This window comes from Psammomys obesus, unplaced genomic scaffold (genome assembly GCF_907164565.1).
Source record: "Psammomys obesus unplaced genomic scaffold, mPsaObe1.curated_primary_1811, whole genome shotgun sequence".
Taxonomy (NCBI): domain Eukaryota; kingdom Metazoa; phylum Chordata; class Mammalia; order Rodentia; family Muridae; genus Psammomys; species Psammomys obesus.
In genome coordinates this window covers 22280028-22302128 of record NW_026596134.1, presented here as the reverse complement: position 1 = coordinate 22302128, position 22101 = coordinate 22280028, and the positions used below count along the sequence as shown (strand labels likewise).

General features: G+C 40.1%; 1 protein-coding gene across 1 annotated transcript in view; it reads left to right on the top strand.

The window, feature by feature from the left end:
- Nrxn3 (neurexin 3) overlaps nucleotides 1-22101 on the top strand; it is a 1537891-nt gene that overhangs the window by 108643 nt on the left and 1407147 nt on the right. Inside the window, exon 4 of the mRNA XM_055593211.1 lies at nucleotides 8211-8240. Within this exon, the coding sequence (XP_055449186.1) occupies nucleotides 8211-8240 (30 nt within the window). The remainder of the gene's footprint in view (nucleotides 1-8210; nucleotides 8241-22101) is intronic.

Here is a 22101-nt window from a genome sequence, read left to right as displayed (position 1 = left end):
CCTACAAAGGGCTGGATGGTGAGAACTAAACACAGTAACATCATAAAAAGACAAAACCCAGAGGCAAATGTCTAGCTGTCCCCTAAAGAACTATCATCAGGACTTCTTCTCGACTGTGTTTCTGGAAACTACCACCACCACCACCACACCACCACCAATGTCATTACTGCCAGACTTCCTGTTCAGCTGATCCATAGTACTTCATCAAATTTGTAAAGAAGATAGGGTTTCTCAAATATTTGTTCAGGATTGCTGTTGGGTAGTCATCAAGAAGATTATATAGCTCATCTGGAGTTGCACTAGTCTATTTTTGAAACCTACCACTGTGGCCGTGGGTACTTGTCTCAGAATAGTACTTTGAACCAAATAAAATTAATTATTATTTTATAATAGGTCAAAATGAGCCAAATATTAATATTTTCTTCTAATTTCATGCACTATGTTGCTTGGTCTCTTTGTATTCATAGATCTTAGGAATACAAGAGTTTGGGTATCTAGTTCTTAAAGCAGCTCATGGATTCTCTTCTGTGGCATTCCTAGCAGGTGAAGCTGCATCCTTGTTATACCCTCTGCTCAAGTTCGATGTGTATGCCTTCTCATAATGCACATGCAACTTTTAACATGATTGACAGTGGTGCTCATATCTTTGCCAGGGTTTCTAATATCTCTGTGAACAGGAAAGTTCCTTCAGCCATTCTGCATTTCCTATGACTTTGGCCTCCTCATAATTCTGGTTATCCTCTAGCCGTCTGGCTCATGCCATTTCTAACATACAATCCCATCCTCTGACTCTAAAACCTGTGTTTATTAAACAGTCAGTGATAAAAAGAAGGTAAACCTGAACTTTTTAGTTTCTGGAGTGTTGTGGATATGGGTTTGGGCTTCTGTGCCAGAATTTATATTTACCCTTTACTATTTTTGAGATACTATGTAACCAAAGCTGGCCTCAAATTTATGATGTTCCTTCATCAGCCACCTGAGTTCTATGAGCACACACCAACAAGCCTAGCCCTTAAAATTAGATTTCACTTTATTTTTGTCTCTTGTCATCCTTTGGATCCCTATTCTAGTAGCCAGTAAATTAGCTATTCATCTGACCTGTAAGTCATCACAACATCCAGATGGTAAGCTATGAATGTTCTCATTGAATATGGGTCAGCCCTGGGCTTGGCTGTCAAGTAGAAATGAATTCCTGGTGGAAAAGGAGACTACAGTCTGTAATGTAAGTCAGCAATTTCCCAGAGAAGAACTGGTGTCAGGCAACTGTGGCCTTAAGTGGAGCTTTGTTTCCTCTTCACTTTATGCATGCTCGCTGCTCCCCATGTCTCAGTCCCATCCATAGTGGCGAACTTCATCCTAGATTCTTTATTCCTTCTTCCTTTATTCCCGAGGCTCTGTACGCCATGCCCCTGTCTTTGAGGGGTAGCCTTTAGTTTGTCTGTCCCTATGATCTTCTCACACAGTGATGTCAAAATGGCTGAGTTTGAACATGTCTCTAGATTTGCATTATCAAGAGGGAAATGGTTTAATAACCCCAGCAAACAGCCTCAGAAAGGAAGAATCTCATGGTTAAATAGAAATACATGTCATGGCTGAAAAGAATACTTAGTGGTTAAGCACTTACTCCTCAAGCATGAGGACCAGAGTTAGGATCTGCAGAGCATATATGCTGGGTGGATGTTGCAGCCCACCTGTAATTTCTACCTCTGAAGGTGGAGACAGGGCATCCCCAGGAGAGTGGCTGGTGAGACTCGCCATATTGGTGAGCCCTGCTCACCAACTGAGAGACACTGTTTCATAAAATAAGGCAGAACAGTGATTGAGGATGTGTCCTGACCCTAACCTCAGACCCCACACGCAGATGTGCATACACACAGACCTACCACACATACACATGAAAATGGAAAACGTATAACTATGTATTAATCTACTCCCCTCTTTAAAATGCATGAGATTTTTTCCCTCTCCTCTCCCAAATTCTCAGTCATCCCATTCTAGAGACTAGGTCATTGCAGCCAAGATTTTTGCCATCTTTTCCACCCCCACTGTCTCTTTAGTGCTTCTAAAAATAACCAGGTGAATGTTTCCATTATCTTCTGATTTTATGTAATTAAAAAAAATCCTTGTGGCCTTATAAGGATTCATTGTTGATGCTTGCAGCCATTAGTGGTGTTTAATCTTACCCCCTTGATATAGAAAAAAAAAAGATAAATGGGAATTTTTCACTTGGGTAAAAGTTATCCTAAAAGTGAATGAATTAAAGATTCAGGAAGAGATAACTTGGTTTTCACCCTGAATCGTTTTCTTTTTTTAAAAATACTTTCCCAATTACCCAGCCAGGGTGAAGGAAGTAAGGATGAATGGATTGAAAACCAAGTGATTGTAGATGGGTTGACACTGGTTTGATGGAGAGAGAGAGAGAGAGAGAGAGAGAGAGAGAGAAAGAGAGAGAGATAGATAGATAGAGAGAGAGAGAGAGAGAGAGAGAGAGAGAGAGAGAGAGAACGTTAGCTTAAATAATGGAGATCTTCAACTTCTGGCCTGGTTTCTGAACATAGTACCCTTCTCTTGCCTGACTCAATAAATGGTTTCTATTCTCTGTATTAGTCATTCTCATGACAGGTTTCATCATGGCCACAGCTGCTTATAAATGACTTAGCTTTCATAGCCATTTCCATTTTCCTGAGTGGCAAAATCAGCTAGCTCCATGGGGGTTTTCCCAAAGGGTATAACTTAGTTTAGGCAGCCATATGTATATTTTGCATATACTTTACATATGATTTGCAGTCTGTTCCAAGGCAATTTAATGTCTTATTGATTGGCAATCTTTTCTTCCTTTTGTTCTAGTATATACTCTGGAAACCTGTGCCCCAAAGATATACAGACACAGATAGAACTTAAATGAAAACGGGAGGGAGTCATTTTGTATCAGATATCTTGTTGGGATCCAACATGTCCCTAGATCCAGCTAGAGTGGCATTTTGTCAGGATCCAGATAGAAGATTATTTAATTCTTTTCTTCTATTATTATTGTAAGTATTTCCTAAAAGGTACTGTAGTTCCCTAAGAATTCAATGTTGGCAATTTTCAATGTCATGCCTATCAAAGGCCCACTTAATCACATCTCCTGCTTCATACCTACCATATGTGTTTTTTTTAAACTGAGCAGAGTTTTGAGTCATAATCTGCTTGAATCCAAAATCTAAGCTTGTTTTTAAAAGTTATAATCCCTTTTATTTCTACAGGCCCTTGACTCAGCCCATGTCTTTATGACAGTACTGGAATGTCTGATCCAGAAAAAAATGGCATCTTCCAACTAAATCCAGCAAGCTAGCTCCAAGGCTGGATGTGTGGCCATGAGGGTGTCTGATGTTAGCATGCATTTTCACGGTCCTCTTCTGAGGCTGACCAGAAAGCCCATCTTCATTTTATTCTATTCTCCATCACCCACACCTATCCTTATATCTAGTGTGGCTCCCGCTTCATTTCTTGCTAATTATATACATCTCAGTTAAGAATTTTTGAGCATAATTTTTTTTTTTGTAATTTATGTTGGATACAATATAGTTCTATTTTAAAAATATATTAGAATGTTTTAATGTTGAATCCTTGGGGGGGGGACTTTCTACGCATCCTTCGACCTTTCCCAGGTTAAAAGAGAGCTCCAGCCCCTTTTCTCCAGGCTTCCTTCGCTTACCTCCTGTGCTGTGAAGAGAGTGTTTTAAGTCCTTATATTCAACTAGATCCCCTCTTAGAGCATTGTACTATAGTGTTAAATGCCTGACAGACATTTTTGCTAGAAAATTCTTTCATTTCAACTTCATCATCTTTAATACAAAATCTATTATCTTCCCCACTCCTAATTCATCTCCTTGTTTTCACTTTCTCTATTTCTGCCATTGTTTTCTCATTTTTCCATCTCTCATATGCCTCTTCTCAAAGCACCTTATCTATCAACAAAGTATAGTAAATCCTCTTTTTTCCCATTCCTTTTTGCTATTCATAATCACTTGAACCCTTTGCATCTTTCCGATCTTTCTGCCTTTTTCTCACTCCCTTAGTTCATTTCATAATTGTTTTTGCAAAAGTAGTCTTTTTTAACATTGTCTTCTCCAGGTCATTTGCCTGGACATGAACCCTTGGTTTCTCCCATCAGCTCTAAGAGCAAGTCCATTTTCCTTAGTCTTGAAACTTATGGCGTCCATGTTTAGAATATTAGGACTACCCACTTTTAAAATATAATCTAATCATATATGTCCATTCCTTTATCAATATAGTACACTATTACATGCCTGTCATCTGCCCAGAAAAGCCCTTGTTTCTGGAAAGCAGAATAAGGTGATCTTGGCAGATGATGGTTCTACAGAGAATGCTAACTGTCTCTAATCTTCAACCATTTTTCTTTTTAAAAAATGTATGTGTATGCATGCATATGTGTGTACCTATGTGTGAGCAGGTATGTGGAAGGGGTATGGCAGAGGAGAACCTCAGCTGTCTACTTTCTTTGAGATAGTGTCTGTCGTTAGCCTGGAGCTGACAGATTACGCTGGGCTAGACAGGCTGACTAGTGAGCCTCAGGGATCCTCCTGGCTCTGCCTCCCCTTTGCTAGAATTACAATAATGAGCCAAACTGTCTCCATGCTTGCAAGGCTGAAGTAAAGATGAGTTATACCCTCAGTCCTTACGTCATTTTCTAAGGTGTATTTCAAATCTTCCTGTCTTGCAGGAACTTTCTCTGAATACGGAGCATCTTCTTTCCAGTCCCTACTTGTCTTATTGCTTGGATTCATAATTTGATACTTAGCTATTTGTTACTGCTCATTCAGTTCTTATTTAACTGTCAATCATACACTGAGTATTGGACACCAAATGTGTAATATCTGTCTGTGTCCATCTATTTTTATAGCATGGTATGCAATAACAGCAACTGCACAGCTGTTATCATGTAGACGCGTAGATCAGCATTTCCCAACCTGTGGGTCTCAACCCCACTTTGGGGTGCATATCAGATATCCTGCATATCAGATATTTTCACTATGATTCAAAACAGTAGGAAATTACAGGTATGAAGCAGCATCAACCCGAGGAACTGTATTAAAAGGTCGCAGCCTTAGGAAGGTTGAGAACCAGTGGCATAGATATTATATTAATATATTTAAACTTCAAAGCAATGTATGAAACGATCATAATTTTCCAGATAGGAAAATCAAAGTCCAGAAGCCTGCAGCTATTTTCTTGAAGTTACAAGTTATAAAGTAGCTGAGGTGAGATTCTAATCTGGCTCTGGAACCACTTATTAAATCTCCTTTTCTATATGGGCATGTACCAGTACCAAGTCATCTGTGTGCTCCTCTGAATATAAACACACACACACACACACACACACACACACACACACACACACACACACACACACACACACACACACACACACACACACACACACACACACACACAAACTCCTTCCCTGATAGGTGAAAAATTCCTGGAGGACAAGGAATTTGTTGTACTTACTTGCCTTCTCATTCCTCATTCCAGTCTTTGCATATAGTTATACTTGAATAGATTGATCTGTTTGTTGTTGGTGCTTTCATTAGCCATGGAAGGAACTGAAATATTTTCATTTGCTATTTTTTAAAATTAAAATATAATTATATCATTTCCTTCCTCCCTTTTTCCTAACCCTTCCCATGCTTCATACCCTAATTCATGAGTTATTTTTTTCTTGAATTGTTGATACAATTTTAAATGCCAACTAGCATTTTGAGGTAGAAAGGGAAGAAACAGAGATCTAGAGTAGAAGAGAGTACTCTGGAATGAATGATTACTTCATCCTGTAATCGTGGAGGATAGGTTTATACAAGAAAAGATACAAATATTCAGCTCTTAACAATGAAGTAAAGTTTTCTTCACAAAAAAGGAAAAAATATACATATTATGGCCTCTTCCCTTCCTACATCCTGTTTCTTGGTGTTCGTGCCCATTTTGCTTTATTCTCTTCAATATCAAAGTTTGACATTAGGATCCCATAGCTGCATTCCTTGTTAAGGCTTGGCCAGTCTTCTTAAGGTTTTTAGATGTGGAAGAAGATGAGCATTTTTCCTGAAGTGACAGTGTTACAACTATGTAGGTAGCCTAATAAAAGCTGATAAGTACATATTTGAATTAAAAAAAAAATACATAGGTGGTAGGTTATTTGCATTTTAAAAGGATTCTTCCCTTCACAAAAGGATCTACTGCAGGGTTCCATTAAACATCCAATTCCTCTTACTGCAGTTATCAAACAATTTAATTTACCAAAATTTGATTTATATGACACTGTAAATGGGGTAGCTCTCAACTTTCTCTTGGCATGGAAATCCTGTGAGCTACTGATTTAAATTTCAGATCCTGTCTCACCCCCACCTTTACCCAGGATAGTAACTTAGCTTGCCTAGGGTGCTTTGGGTATATTAGCTGGAGCCCCATTGTTGGGTTTCTCTAGGTCCTTTGTATCCTTTGCTACCAAGTAGCCCGTTTACTCTTCATTTAGAAAAATTTACATACATTTTTAGATCAAGTAGAGTCTCACATCTCCTTCCTACTGCTGCCGAAGCTGTAAATATTTTCAGTCTCAGGTTCAAAGTAGCTGTCCCCACCCAAATATAGTCAAAAAGCCCGTTAAGCACCCTGTTTTAGTATGAGATGTCTTTTCAGATCGTTACTTTCATTTCTTAAAGGTGACAAAGTTCTCTGGATTTATGTATGTTCTCGCCATTCCCATTTCTGCAGACTCCAGCATCTGTCCCACATCCTTTCTCCCTTATGCTTTGACAATGATGTCCAGTGCCTAAGACGTGGCCCAGAAACATCAGCTATGGAGGAAAGGGTCTTTCTGTGTGTTTCCTCTTACACAAATCAACACTCCTTTCTCTTCCTTCTATTCCTCTGTCCTGTAAGACCAAAAAAAAAAAAAAAAATTGAGACTCACCGCTTTGGCATTACTCCAGTTCCACAAGTGGTAACCTAGCCCTACCACACTGAATGCCAGAACCTGAGCATTTAAAGGATGATTAAAGTTTAATAAAACTTGTTTCAAAAAATAGACTCCATGACATTTATGGCATCTGTGTATTTAACATATATCACTGATCTTTGAAAAGTCAGTTTCTTGACCTACATTTAGCCCTTGATTACTTTTCTAAATCTCTAGTAATCTCCAAAAACATTTAGAGATTTCCATACTTTAGGGGGTTTTTTTGTCCTTTATTAATCCTCTGTATCCCTGAGTTTTGCTTTGAGTAGAGGCTCTCAGGGGTGATCTGGGTTTTGTGAAATATTTCTAGTGGTAATAGAAACAGCTCAAGAGCAAACAGCCAGTACAGTTGGCTACTGGTGGAAAAGCTTTTCTGTTAGATTTATCAGAGCTGATGCTTCTCTTGTCCTGAGGAGTCCTGAAGAGCTGAATTTGTCTCCTGTGAGGACTCTCCAGAGGTTCTATTAGTTGTATATTGAGGCTTTGTGTACCTTCTTTAACCCGTTCAGTTCAGGGATTGGCCTCCCTCGTGGAACATGGATTTTTCTAGTGCAATGAAGTGGTAGAAAATGGAGTGCAGTTACCACTGCTTAAGGTGGATAGGACAGAGACGGTCTTAGGTAGTCTGAGCGACCTATGAGGTCGACCTATGACCTGATACTGTGTTCAGTATCATTCCATTTAGAGGAAAATCCAATGCATAGGGGGGAAAAGGATGGTACTCTCTGAAAGGTGAGATCATAACTTCTTTTTTTCTTTTTGTTTTTCTTCAGACTTTCCCCCAGTTTCTGCAGTGAACATGTATTTCTGATGCAAGTAATTTAAAAGAAAGAAACCGTTACCTGATCCTTTGAGTCTCTCTGCCAGAGACCTAATCTTGGTGGATCTATCACAAATCCTATGGATTGCCTATAATAACAATAAAAAGAAAGTCCTTGCTATGATTCAGCAAACAGAAGCTAGCTCTTTAGATGGGAGAGCCCAGGCTCCTTCCATAGCGTGGGGGCTGGTGTTCAGGGAGTGCTGCATGCTACTGAGCGCATGTGTCCCCCCTACACCTCCTTCTATGAGAGAATTTAGAGAAGGTTACTTTGCTGCGTTTGGGATTTTAACCATCTTTTCTCTTTTCTCTTCTCCCCTCCTCTCCCTCTCTCTCTCTTTCTCTCTCTCTCTCCTCTCTCTGTTTCTTCCCCAGGCCTCTCCCACCTTATGATGAGTGAACAAGGTAGGTGCTTTGGGCTGTGGTCCTGAGATGCCTGGATTGCTTGCTTCTCTGCCTCTGGCCGGTCATTCAGAGCCTCCTCCATAGAAAGCCATCTGTTGCCTGTGCCTCCTGCCGTGGACCAGGCTGGCAGAAGGGTTCCCTGTGCTGTGGAGGAACACCTTTCTCGATGCATCCTGGTATCCCACCTCCTACTCCCAGCTTCTCCATTCCTCCTCACCATTTATCATCTGGGCCAGGCGGGGCGCTGGCCCTGCTGGGCCGCCTCTAAGAAGGAAGCATGAAACAAGGCATGACGCGTTGATAATGGGGGTGAATGAAGCTAATTTCAGAGCAACCAGGCGGTTAACTTCCTCCTGCTCTCCCCCAGGCCCCAGGCTGGGGCCCAGCTTGGGAGCAAGGAGCTGGATTTCTCCTTGAACTTTACTCTGGGTAAAGGTTTGGTGTATGTCTACCCCTCCATTCCATTGCCATCTTAATGATACTCTGCCCTTCTTGGTCAAAGGAAGCCCTTGGGGGTGGAGGTGGGGCATTGAGTGCTTTAAATTTTATGTAAAAGGGGGGAAAAAAAAGGAATCACCAAAGGAACATGCTAATGTCCTCATGGCAGGATTCTAACTCATTATACACCCTGAAGAAAACTGCATATAAAGATCTGTAAATTCAGCATCTGCAACCTAAAATATTCAAATATGCAGGGAATGAAGTGTGCAGGAAATTCAGCTCAGCTAGGCATGGGGTAGGCTGTGAATGAAGCCTTTTTCTCCTAAGTAAAAATTTTCCACATTATCAGCCCAAATCGGGATCTGAGAAGGGAGCCCACTTAAAATTTTTGTCTTTTGCTTCACTGTTCAATTGCTACTATTGTGTTTTTCTAAGCTTTGGGGTGATTGCAAGATTGGTCTACCTGCCTTGCCCTGTCACCAAAAGACTGTTCTTTAATTTTTCTTATCTGTTTCTTTTCAAAACACATATCAGATTCAATGCTCCTTTGGGAGTATCAAAGAAAAAAGAAGATGTGGAAGAGTTTCACATAGGATGGTTTTTTTTTGTTTGTTTGTTTTTTTTTTTTTTTTTTTTTGTTTTTTCTTGATCTTTGGAGAATGTACAGCCACGTCCTATCTCCTAGTCTCTCAAATCAAACTATCAAATGGTTTGACCATAAGGGAGATACCATCAGGTCACATAATCATCTGGGGCTGGAAGATACCATTTACCAGTTGGAGGTGGGCAGTTGAGGTCGTCCTGAATTAATGAGGCTGCTTTTCCAGTATAAGTGCATTCTGTAGCATGAGCCAAGGTGTTGACACCATAAATTTTAAGACAGTGTTGGTTTCGCAGTAGAAAGCAGATATCACCATATATCTGAAGGGAAAGGTCAGATGAGTTCTTCAGGGTTACGTAAGGGGCTAGAATGAAGGCTGTCTCCCTGCAGCTGGGTGAGGAAAGCAAGTACTCCTCCATCAAGTATTGGGAAGTAAATATGAGTAGGGGGGGTGCTTGATGTGGACCTAGTATTTAGACAGTTTGAGAAGCAAAAGCCTTTGCCTTTGAAGAAAGAGGAACAGAATTCTAGGAATTGGTAGAATTTAATGGTCCAAACTTGATGACAAGTGACACCATAAAAGCAGGCCACCAGAGCCCTGATGGCAGGATGTCCTCCTGTGTTCTCCAGTCTTGTGCTCCTGGTTTCTCTTTGTGAGGTCTCCCAGCATTTCAGGTGCCCCCAAGTACCATGGGTATCATATTGCTAGTACCACAGGGCAAGGAGTTGGGCTGATATACAGGGGCTCCCTTGATCTTAGCTTTTTTCAGACACACAAATGCATTATAGGAAGGCTAGATCCAAACGCTGGTATGAACAGAATTTGGAGACTCTGTAGCACACACCTTACTCTAACCCCACATCTACACTTATGGAGCATTCAAGTACAACCATGTTCCTGGCTAGTGCCTCTTCTAGAGAAAAGAAAAGAATCATGCAAACACAGATGCTGCCAGTTCCTCCCTTGAGGGGGTTTCAAGAAAAGATGCAGAATCCTTCTGGGTGATGGTGCCTCTAAGGTTTTAAGTTGCTATTGGAGGCTTAATTTGACTTAAGAAACCCTTTGACTTCATTCCTCTTCCTGTCATACTTTTCCATCTTCCCCTCATCCATTCTTACCTCTACAATGACTACTCTAAAACCCATCACTTCTCTCCTCCAGTGGCCCCTGCCTTCTTTTAATCCCAGTACATGGGTGATAGGGGCTTCCCACCAAATCTCCAGAGTTAATATTTGATGTCCACAAATAGATGTGGTATTTAAGTGTGTTGTGTGTATATCCATTTTATTGTATGACCCACTCTTGGTCCTCTCGTCCCGTGCGAATGTTGGGAAAATACAAGAGAACCAAGATTTTCAAAGACTTTTCTTAACCATGTTTTTTTTTTTAAAGATTGTTCATACATGTGCAATTTCACATCCATGTGACTGTGCAGTGCTTTTGCATGTGGACTTTGCCATGTTTTTGAGGATAGAAGTGAGAAGAAATGAATGGATGAAGTTTGAACATGGAGCCAATGGAAGCAGCCTGGTTGGCTCCAGCATTTGCTTTCTAAACCTCCCATCATGCATTTGCTTTGTGCTGCCTCCTGAAGATGATGGGGTGTGGGGGGGTCAACTTCCTGTGATGTCTGTCCTGAGATTTGCCATGTGTGTTACTTCTCAGTGTGCCTGCATTGTGCTGATGTTCACTCTCTTTCTCTCGCTCTCTCTTGCCGCCTCCATGGTGGACACCATGCTTCCTCTTCTTATCTGGACCTGCTGCTTACTTTCTGTAGGTAGAAGTAAAGGTAGATTGCTTTATTTTTATCACTCTATCAACCTATCAATGTACACTCTCAGTTATTCATGTGTGCGAGGGGAATTGTTGATTTTGATGAATATGTAGGCCATGTTAGAAGTTAACTGCTTTTAACTGCATGTGGAAAAAAAACAAAAAACAAAAACATTGTGGTCATTGTCCTTCAATGAACCCTGTGTTCAGTGTCGGGGATGGTTCTAAAGGCAGTCTGAGCCATATGTATGATGCCACATGGTGTCTAACAGGAAAAGGGTCTCTGGAAGCTGACACACTGTGTGGAGATGTGTTTTACTCCATTGCAGGGTGTTCTAAGATCCCTTCTTGTGATGTGTGTCTCTGGCATAGGGGAGGTAGGAAAAGATATCTCATAATTGCTGGGTTTTATACATAACTGCATCTGGAGTATTATCAGTACCAGAGCGATAATGGAAGAAAAGGGGGAGAAGATTGGAGAACTATCTAATTTTACTGTCAATTTTTGGGGTGTTTGGATATTGCTCTTTTTTTTTCCTTCGGTGTTGTAATTTCTTTGCATTTTTGGGAGATAAAATATTAAGGGTAGGGGTGATAGGCTAAGAAAGGTGGGACTAGGAAAACAATAGAAATACAACTACGTTATACTGGAAGGAGAAAAAGTTGATGCGGAATGTTACTGTAGAGTGTTTTGCTAACTGGTCAGGGAGGAGAGGCGACCAGTAGGTGGGCTTCTTTTACTTTGCCATGCCTTTATGATTTGGGGTGGTAAAACTCATTCATCCATCTCTAATCCCAGAGAACCTGTGTTACCTGCTAACATTGGATTAACTGTGCTGAAGTGAAGGTGAAGTTAATTGATGATAAATTATAAATATCTCTATCCAGTTCTATTTCCTGAATAACTCTTCCCTATCCTGATGGGCTAGTCCACTGCTGTTTCTTTCAAAAGTTGCCAAGTAACATAAGTAGAGAGAGTGAATTCTGGTGTGAGGATATGGCCAAAAGATAGGGTTGACAAGTTATTCCAAATGCTCAGTTGAGCACCTGTCAGTGAACTGGTCATTTTTTCCCTTGAGTTTTGTGTCTTCTGTACACCTGCCTTGGGAGTGTTACAGCCTTTTCCAGTTTGAGCTTTCTTGGTTGCCTGCTCCTTTCATGATAATCCCAGGCGGATTCATTCTCAGAAACCTGCTACCTTAAACCCTTACCCCATTGCTGGATTGATGCCTTTGGAGAAGAGTAGGTGGGGAAGAGGAAGAAGCCAGTGGCCAGAGAGCTCTTTATAGGTGAAACCACACATTACCCCATGACTTAGCTGATTGAAAATGTGCGGTACCCTTTCTCTCTTCTCTTCTCCCCTTCCATACTCCTGTCTCTTCATTTTTCTCCTCAAACGTCCCCTAAAAGTTTTGTCTGGGTGTCTATGGGCTTTTGCACATGGAATCTTTCTTTCTGTGGGCCGTTGCTGTCACTACCACTACTGGCTATACTCCTGTATGCTGGCCATTGTTCTCTGTGTTTTGCGGGTCTCCTCAGACTTAATATCCATTCTTCTATGAGGTATGTGGTGGCATTATCTGTGTTTAACAGTCCTAATAACAAGGCTCAGAAAGATGTTAGGTGACTTCTGAATGAGACTCAATTCCAAATCGGAGTCCCTGACCACTCCTCTGTGTAGCATGTCTGAGATACAAGTATGATTTCCATGTACTTGCCTCCTGGCTGCCATTCAGACACTGATTGTTCTTAAGTTCCAGCATGCCACCTTACATTTGCTGTGACATATATCCACATAAATGTCACCCCGCACTGTCAGCTCAGTATGTCAAAAGTCAACCTTAGTGTCATTTGTCTACATACCAGTTTCCCATTCCAAAGCCCCTTCTTCCTCACCACCCAGGCTTGACCGATAGAAACGCCTTCCTAAAGTCTTCCTTCCTGAATGCTCCTTCTCCGCCGCAGTCAGTGGAAAGAGCATTCTGGGATTGGCTCTAGAATGGCTTTTGCATTGATGTCTGCATCCAGAACTTATTAGGTCATTATCCTTTCCTAGTTCAACTCCCTGCTGATTTTTTCCCTTCCAGTCAGCCCACTGATGGAGAACTGTGTCAACTCTGCTGTCTACCATGTGGGACACAGGATTAACCTTCACTTCCAGAGCAGTCTCCAGTGTGGCCCTGTTTTTCTCATTTAACCTTTTCCCTTGAGCTTCCTTGCAAAATTACTGCTTCAGCCAAACAGGCCACCAGCTTGCCTTGCAGGACTGCTTACTCTGACAGCTCCCTTTCTCTTAGCAGCCCATCCTCCCTGATCCTCTGCCCAAGCTGCCCACTCAGAATTCCTATTGCCCTTGAACTTTCCATGCACCTTTCTAACAGCTTGTATTAAACTTATTACGGATTAGGCTACTTTTCTCTATAGATTGCAAGTATATGGAAGACAAATAGTTTCACTGGCTAGTGTCCAGACATGTTTATGCTACATGAGGAAGGGATTCAAAGTCTGTAATCCTTCTTATCATGCTGTAAATCATTTACCGCAAATAAATAAAGCAAAATTTGAAAATAAAGCAAAATTAAAATTAAATCCGATCATAAAGCTCATCATTTCAAAAAGCTTTTGGTGGACTCTCATTGAGTCATTGTCAAGATGTTCTCTGTCTTAGGCTTTACTTATAATATGGTCCCTCTGTGACCTCTGCCAACCCTGCTGCTTCCTAAAGCTTCCAGTGCCCTTTATGTCAACCCACATTGCTTTTTCCTTTCCATGAACTTTTCTTTGAATTATTCCCTCTTTCCCAAATGCTTTTAGATACTCCTTTGTTAATATCTGAAGGTTCAGTCTCTTGGCTCTGCCACATTTCATGGTTCTGTTATAAAGTGCCTGTATCCAACTGTCTTGCATGGTGCAAGAGGTATATTCATGTTTCACTCATCGCTTTCCCCCAGAAAAGTATAGGTGGCTGTACCTTGGCTATCACTGTCATCCATACTGCATGAGCTCAAAATTTGGTTCACAGCAGTACATGATAGATGCCGATAGAATTGAGTAATGTTTAACTAAACAATTGGTTTTAGATGTGGAGGCAGAAATAGGGTTTGATTTTTCAGGTGTGATGTTAATGTGGCCATTCTCCTTCAAATGCTTGTACCCTTTCTACTATCCTTATTCCTGCTACCCACTAATCAAAGGAATACCAAAGGTCGTGCTGTGAGACCAGGCATTCTGGCCCCAGTACCCTCCTCCATCTCTTGGCCTTCTGTAGACAAGTATCAGAGGGAAATGATTGCAGATTATAAGAGGATAAAAGTGAGAAGGTCTTGGACTAATTTTAAGCATTTGTCAGAGAAAAGGATAGAGATGTCTCAGATCTTGTCATTCTTTAAAAGCCCAGTGATAAAATAGTAAGCCCTATGAGGTTAACTCTGTAGAACTGAGCAGGGGTTCTGACATAATGTCAGCCTTTGCTTTCAGGAGGCCGTTGGACAGCATGTTGCCAAAGGCAAGAGGGGTTATACCCAAAAGTAGATGAACAGAATAGTTTTTCAGAAATCAGCATTTTCTAGCTTTTAGATATTATCTCCATGGCTTCTGCTTAAGAATTGAGAGTGTGTTTGGGTCCGTTCCCCCTTCTTTTGCCCATTTGAGGACTATCTACGCTGAGGCAAGTGATCAAAAAGTTTCCCCTGAAACTGAATTCGGGAACAGGAGTTGCAGACTCAGATGCCAACAGAGACCTCATAGCTATTGCCAAGACTCGAACTAGGAACAGGTTGGAATCCCTACGCGGTGGTGGTGGTGGTGGAGACTGTGTCAAACTGGAGTCCACAAATCCTTTCTGAGTTAGCAGACTCTGCTCTGCCTGACACAACTGCTACCATACAAGAATGTGTGTTATATATCACCAGGGCTTCAAGGTAGACTTGAAGCTCCCAAGTTTATTCTCTCCCTGCAAAATCTGCAATGCAGAATCTACAGTGTAGATGAATGGGAGTACACAAAGAGTGTACCTCGTGCTTGTCAAATGAATCAACTGATGAACCACAAGTGTTTGACCTATGGCTTAAGAAAGATACGGGGTAAGCTGTTTCTTGAAGATTTATTGATGTGAGCAGTTGACAGGAGAGATCTGCTAGGAGCATCCTTAGTTTCCTTTTTGTCCATAGCAGTCAATTTTGGAAGTCTTTCTTTCTCCTTTTGCTACCGTCAGAGAGTTTCATTCATGCATTCTGGGAAGTTTGTTTTTATTGAATGGTGTAGGAGGCATGTATAGGATGGTATGGAAACTGTTGAGAACGGCCAGGAAAAGGGTAGTTATCATCTTTGATAACTGCCAAGGACTGATAAGATGTGTGCCGTAAGGGTTGCAATGGATGCATAATTCCTTTCTCTCTCTCTCGTCTACAGAACTCTTACTGAACTAGTTGAACCAAACCTACATTCTAAGCTTTTAGAAGTTGGAGACTATTTGGGATTTATTTATGTGTGTTTTTCCCATGTAGATTTGATCATTGGCCTTCTAATGCTGAACTAATACACATTAGACAATCTGTAAAGAGATGATCAGGCTGCATGAACTTGAGCATCATCTCATGTAGACTGTATTCTGCTGGTAAGAACATTAAGGGAACTGATTTGAGGAGATAAGCCCCCTGTTGTCCCTGCTAGGATTCAAGCACCCTGCAAATAAGTCACTGTCTTGATAGCCAACTATTTATGCAAATTAGCGAATGCAATGCCAGCTACTAATTATGAAAATAAACTCATCTGTGCTCTATAAATATCTAATTGCAATAAAATAGAGGCAATATTACAGTTCCATCTCTTGTCTCATCTGTTTATCATGAAAATCACTTTACTTTTTAAAAAGCCCACTTTCATGTTTTATCCCATTCTTTTAATGTTTTGAAAATCTTTTGGGGGAAAAATGGATGTCTTGGAAACATAAAAGGTAAATTGCTTTATGTTAGTAGTTCTGTGTTTCAGCAGTGATGGCTTTAAAATGGCGCTTTTAAATATGAAAGGTGGGTTACTTCTTTGCTTGTTCAGAAATTTTCATTGGACATTGAAGACAATTTTTACACAGTTGTTTTATTTTGGAACATTTAAAAACCGTGAATGTGAACAATAGATCTATTAATAAAACGAACACCATGCCAGTGGAATGTCTCAGTTAAATTCCAGTTGACAATACATAAAAGGAATTATTTTATGAATGATCTTTTTGCACGGGTCTTTGCTTAACGAGTCAAGTGGTTGGTCTGAAGGGATATATAGTTTTCAATAGCAGGTCTATAGGTATACTTGTAGGAACTTGACTTTGATAGTGCCTGAAGGTAAAGAACACGTTGAACTGCCGTGTATTATCTTTATACTATATCATGTATGAAGAACTCAAAAGAGTTGCCTGTTAGAAGAATGTTGACAAGAGTACAAGCATGATGCATCTACCTATATGCATAAGCTTGTATCCGTCATGATCCCTTTCTCATGCGTGCAAAGCAAGGGTGTCTGTGTTATCTGGGTATAGGTACAGTTTGTCCAAAAACTCATTGATAGTTTTATGCAGTATCATATGTTCTAACATGTAGCTCCCATGGTAGATGCACTGAAAAACAATGTATTTCAGTGTAATGTATGTCTGAATTTAGTAGAATTTCTCTTTCAACCCTAGCAAATCGAGGTTTATTTAGTTCCCAACAAATATTCATGGAGAGTCAATGACCTGTGACCCTCAGCAAGTATTCATGGAACATCAGTGACCTGCTAGGTACTGAGTATTCCACGGCTGAGGGGGGGGCAGACGGGCTTCCGACCCTCTGACACTTGATGGCGAGAGTCTGTGGGAGTTTAAAAGCAGCTCTCAACAACCTCTTGTAAATTAAACTGACTCAAACATGGTCAATTTTTGACTTACTCCAGCTTTTAATATTAAGCTTTTTTATTTTTAAAGGCAATTGTTAGGCAATCATTTTGTTATTCAAGTCCTTCACATATTAAATTCTGAGACTCAGGAGAGTCAGTATGTTTTGTGTGTGTACATGTACATTTTTTTTAAACTTGTGTATTATTTGTCTTCATTAGGGCATAGTGTATGCAATATAAAGAATATCAAATACATGATTTTAAGTATACAGCAAAAGTTTATATATATATATATATATATATATATATATATAAAGTTTATATATGTAAAGTTTTGCTGCATTCTTAAAATGTATAACTATTATATATATATGTATATATATACATTGTCTAGATTAGGAGATATATTTTTCTCTGTTACTTCATAAGTTTATGTCATGATATGCTCTGTTTGTTTTGAATATGTATGCTTTTCCCCTCTCCAGAAATGAATGTGCTTGGCTAAAAATGAACTGCAAGCCCGCTCTGGCTTTAGCGTCATTAGGAAGGATGAACTGTGAGAGACAGAGCCATTGCGGTTTCTGCTGTGTGTAAACAGAGGCAATCATGTCATGCTTTTGTGAGGCAGCTTGGCCTTGTTTTTGATGAAGCTCAGGTTTCCCTTTGCACAAAGACCATATCTAATTGATATCATTGGGTTTTCCTTTTATTTTTTTCCTCCCCTAAGGCATTTTGCAGTGAGTAGAATAGCAGAGGAGGAAAAGAACATATGCTTTGTAAAAAGCCAGACTAATAATGCTTTCTGATGGACATCTGATTTTAAAAGTGTCGCGTCTCTCGCTAAAATTTACATGTAAAGTAAGGGCAGGCACGGTGACGCGAAAGCTCAGTGCAACTGGCACATCTTGACATATTAACAATCACAAGAAACGGGAGATCCCAGATGGCAGGTTGGCCTTTGCCATCCTTTTAATAAGCTACTAACTGCTAATTATTTCACTCTTATGGGCAAGTTAATTTACTGTTGACTCTTAAAGAGATACTGCTCTGTCGCCCCCAACCCCCAGCCCACACAAGACAGAGGCTTTCCACCTGCAGCATTGGAAACTGCTGCTGCTTAGCTGGATGCTTTCCAGCTGATTGTAAGAGCGATGGCAAGTTCTGGGGTGAAAAATGTTGCTTAATAAACAGGATTTTGTGTGTGTGTGTTTTAAATATATAGATCATTTAAAAAACTGTTTGCCTAAGGATCCATTGTGTGTGCATGCGTGAGTACGTGCATGTGTAAGAGGCATAGATAGAGCATCCATGACACGGGGAGAATCTGAAATTTGGAGCCTATTTAAGAGCGAAAGAACAGCTGCCTTTTAAATGGTTGCTAATTCTGACAATTAATGCTATTCTGTGAGTGTGTGATTTTCTGTAATAGCAGTTACGAGGGATGGTGGTGTGTAATAGCTCATTTCCTAAGCTTTATGGCAACGGAGTGCAGAGACCACAGAACCGAGAGAAACTCAGGCCCCACACTCTGGAGTCCTTTTAAATGAAGAGCCCACAAAGCATTCTTTTCCTGCCCTGTTCTTCAGCCACCTTAGGATGGTCTTGTGTTGGAGCACAAGTGCAGATTATTAAATGAGTGACGCACAAGCCAGCTCGGGTGCTTCAGGAGTGAGCATTTGGGGGAAAAAAACCTTGTTTGCAACAAGCTGTCTGACAATCAAAATATTTACTTAAAGATAAACTAATAACTGTGCCTTGCAAATGCCTGTAGATCCGTTATTGAAACGAGAGTCAGAACTTTGGCTTGGTACCATCAAAAACTAAATCTCAAACCTCAGAATTTTTATGTGTTCTATTTTTCCAACAAAACAAAATAAAATAAGTAGCAGATATAAACACATGTAGGAAAACCAACCCATTTTTCTTGAAATATTCACCCTAAAGCTTGCTGAGCTTGTTACGCTACTCAGTTGGTCATGGTTGCTATTAAAAGTTACCAAATATCTTAAATATGCTTTGCAGACCACATTCTCCTGTTACTAGTGATATCTATAAACATGAATTTGGTGTTGTGGGTCATGGCCCATTGTCATTCTTTCCGTGATTCCTGTGTTAAGCTGTTGATAGTAAGACAGAACCCACTCACTCCTGCCATGTGCCTAACATTGGGCTTTGTTAAGCCCCAATTATTTACCTATGAACTGGGGAAGCCTTAAATGTTATATTTCTTTAAAATTAGTGCAACGCCAAAATAGTCCCAAGGGGAAAATGTAAGCGCACGTGAAACTTAGAAGTTTTGTTATTTCTCAGCATATACTCTGATATAGTGTGATAAATCAGAGTGCCATCTTACAAAAAAACTTTTGAGAAAGACAAATGATTATAGATCTTTGTATATAAATTTACCTATCTATCTATCTATCTATCTATCTATCTATCTATCTATCTATCTATCTCACATAAATAATGTACCAAAAAAAGTACTTTTAGAAATGCAGGTTTTCTGTGGTGATGAAGAAACAGCCCAGGGCTTTGTGTGCATTGGGGAAGGACCCCACCTCTAAGCTACTCCTCCTGCCCTTGAAAGCCAGCTTTTCACCAGACTGTGTGACTCCACCCAGCCTCTCTTAGGACAGCCCAGACCTCGACTCCCCCAGGAGGGACACACCCTCCTCAGAGTTACCTATGGAATTCCTTTTCTGTAATTTTTATTTTGTCAAAACCTAAAAACTAATGTTCGGGAGAGAAACTTGGGACAAGACAGTTCTAACACCTCTTTCAAGTCTCTAGAAGGGAGCTTTCGGGTTGGTTTCACTCAAGAACGCCTTTGACCGCATTCTCTGCTGTTTTGATTGTGAACAGTGCTTTTTGAATGGGTTTGTTTCAATAGGGAAGTGACTGCTTCCTGGTGGAATGCATAACAGACATTTAAACAACGGCAGCTTTAGGCCCCAGTCTTGTTAAAACACTTCCAGTTTGTCTTACCTAAGTACTTAAGTGGTTGTCCATGTAATGTGTGTGAACAGTGCTCCTGATAATGGCCTGCTGGACTGCAGGAAGTGCTGATGTCAGCCCGAGAGGAGGGAATTAGCATGAGCTCTATGGAGTCTTATGTACTTTGAAATTTGGGACAGGTTCACAGTGAGTGAACATTCAGGTGAAAGGGCTGCTTCGTGATAAGAATTACTTGGGCTTTGCTTAGGAATCATTGGCTTAGCAGGGGATTGTGGTCTCTCTTCACATACGGCTGAGGGTTTTGTATGTGCTGTCTGTAGGCTATGAAGTGGCTGCCACTGTTCTGTCTGCATCGCTCATTTGTCTGGGTTTATTTATCAGGCAATAGAGATGTAGTTTCTGAAGGAGGCATATATTCCCCTGTTTCCCCAGTGACCAATAATGGGCATTTACTAGTGCCTTAGTTGAAATTATGGCTTAGACTGATTTCCTAGTTCTACACTGATTCATAGGGCAGTTGAACCTGAAATACCAGGTGTCTGTGTGAACAATTCTAATCCAGAGATGTAACTATGGATTAAAAAAAAAGAGCATGGAGGAGGATTATTAAAGCATCTCTCTCTCCCTCTGTCTCTTTCCCTGTTACTCACTCACATAGGTGAACACACACACAGGCGAACTCACAATGCTTAGGCACATACACACAACTCATATTTGAGTGTGCCTCTAATGAAACATTAATCTATGAATCAGAAACACTAACACATGTTATCATAATCATAAACACAGATCACCAATATGTCTTCCAAGAAATCTGAGCATGTGATCCATTCAGTTTAACCTTCCATAAGGTCTTACTGCTACCAAGCCTACTTGGAAGATATGTTGTAATAATTGAAACAACATTGGTAAAAATTTGTATTAAGCCGCACCCATGAAATTACAAGTGTCCTAAAGTCAATAACACCATTATTTTTTCTTTTCATCTGCATGTGCCCAGTTCCTATATACCGAAGTGTCTAACAGAAATCGCTGAGTTATTGTGTTTCATGATTCAGCACCACGGACAGCGCCCAGCATTCCTCAAGAGGAAACATGGTCTTCTTCCTTCCTTAAGCTTTCCACATTAAACAAAACAAATTGACAAAACAACAACAAAAACTCCACCCCTGATAAAACAAAAAACTGTAAGATTTTCTTATAGACTTGATGATAATATATGAACCATGAAGCAAATAAAAATATTTGGTTTACAGTTGCTTTACAAAAATGCTGATTTGTTGCCTCAGATCTTAGAAGCATATAATTTCAGAGGGAGAGAAACTTAGAATTCCTTTAGTCCTTTGCACTGTAATTTTGCAGATGAATAAACATGCTGAGAGGGCATGAGTGTTACATTGATAATCTGTAGCATTGTCAGGACTTGGACCAGACTTCCTGACTCCCAATACTGTTTTCTTCTTCCCTCCAAATGGCCACTAAGACTTCGTCATCTTCTTTGCTGAATGACATTGTTATGGATCACTCATAGGCCACTGATACATTATGAGTGATTATTAGTATTAATATTAATTAGTGATTTTTATTACTAATGCCACATCAGTGATGTTCTGGAGCTGTTGTGAACTTTATAAATAATATTTTTTTTCACAAGCAGCTTCCAGTATGAGACATGATTGTAAGGTCTCAGGGCTTCATGAAGTACTGTGTCTCTTAAGAATTTGTTATGTTGACTGTTTTGTTTTGACTGAAGTAAAATGAGAACAGCAGTGGACTTTCAACTTACTTTTATGTCAATTTATTTTCTTTTTTGGTGTCCTGTGCTTATGGTTTCTATAACAGAGTACATGTTGGGTTCTGTAAGAATATCCTGTAAGCATATTCTGTAAGAATATTCTCTAGGGACTGGATTTCAGACTGTTACTTAATGTTTTCTTTTCCTTCCTTCCTTCCTTCCTTCCTTCCTTCCTTCCTTCCTTCCTTCTTTCCCTCTCTCCTTGTTTTTTCAGAATGGTTATCATTTTATTTGCAAAGATTTTAGATAAAAGAAATATTCAACTTTTCCTCAAGTGAGAATGTACTTTTAGGCAAATACCATTTCTTTTCTTCCTTCTTAATCTTCTTTTTCAGGGTTATGTTTGTGTCTGATTGGTTAACTTTAGTGTCTTTCCATGAGTCAACTTTGGGGAATGTTTATCACCATGCAAAGTCAGTTTTTAAAC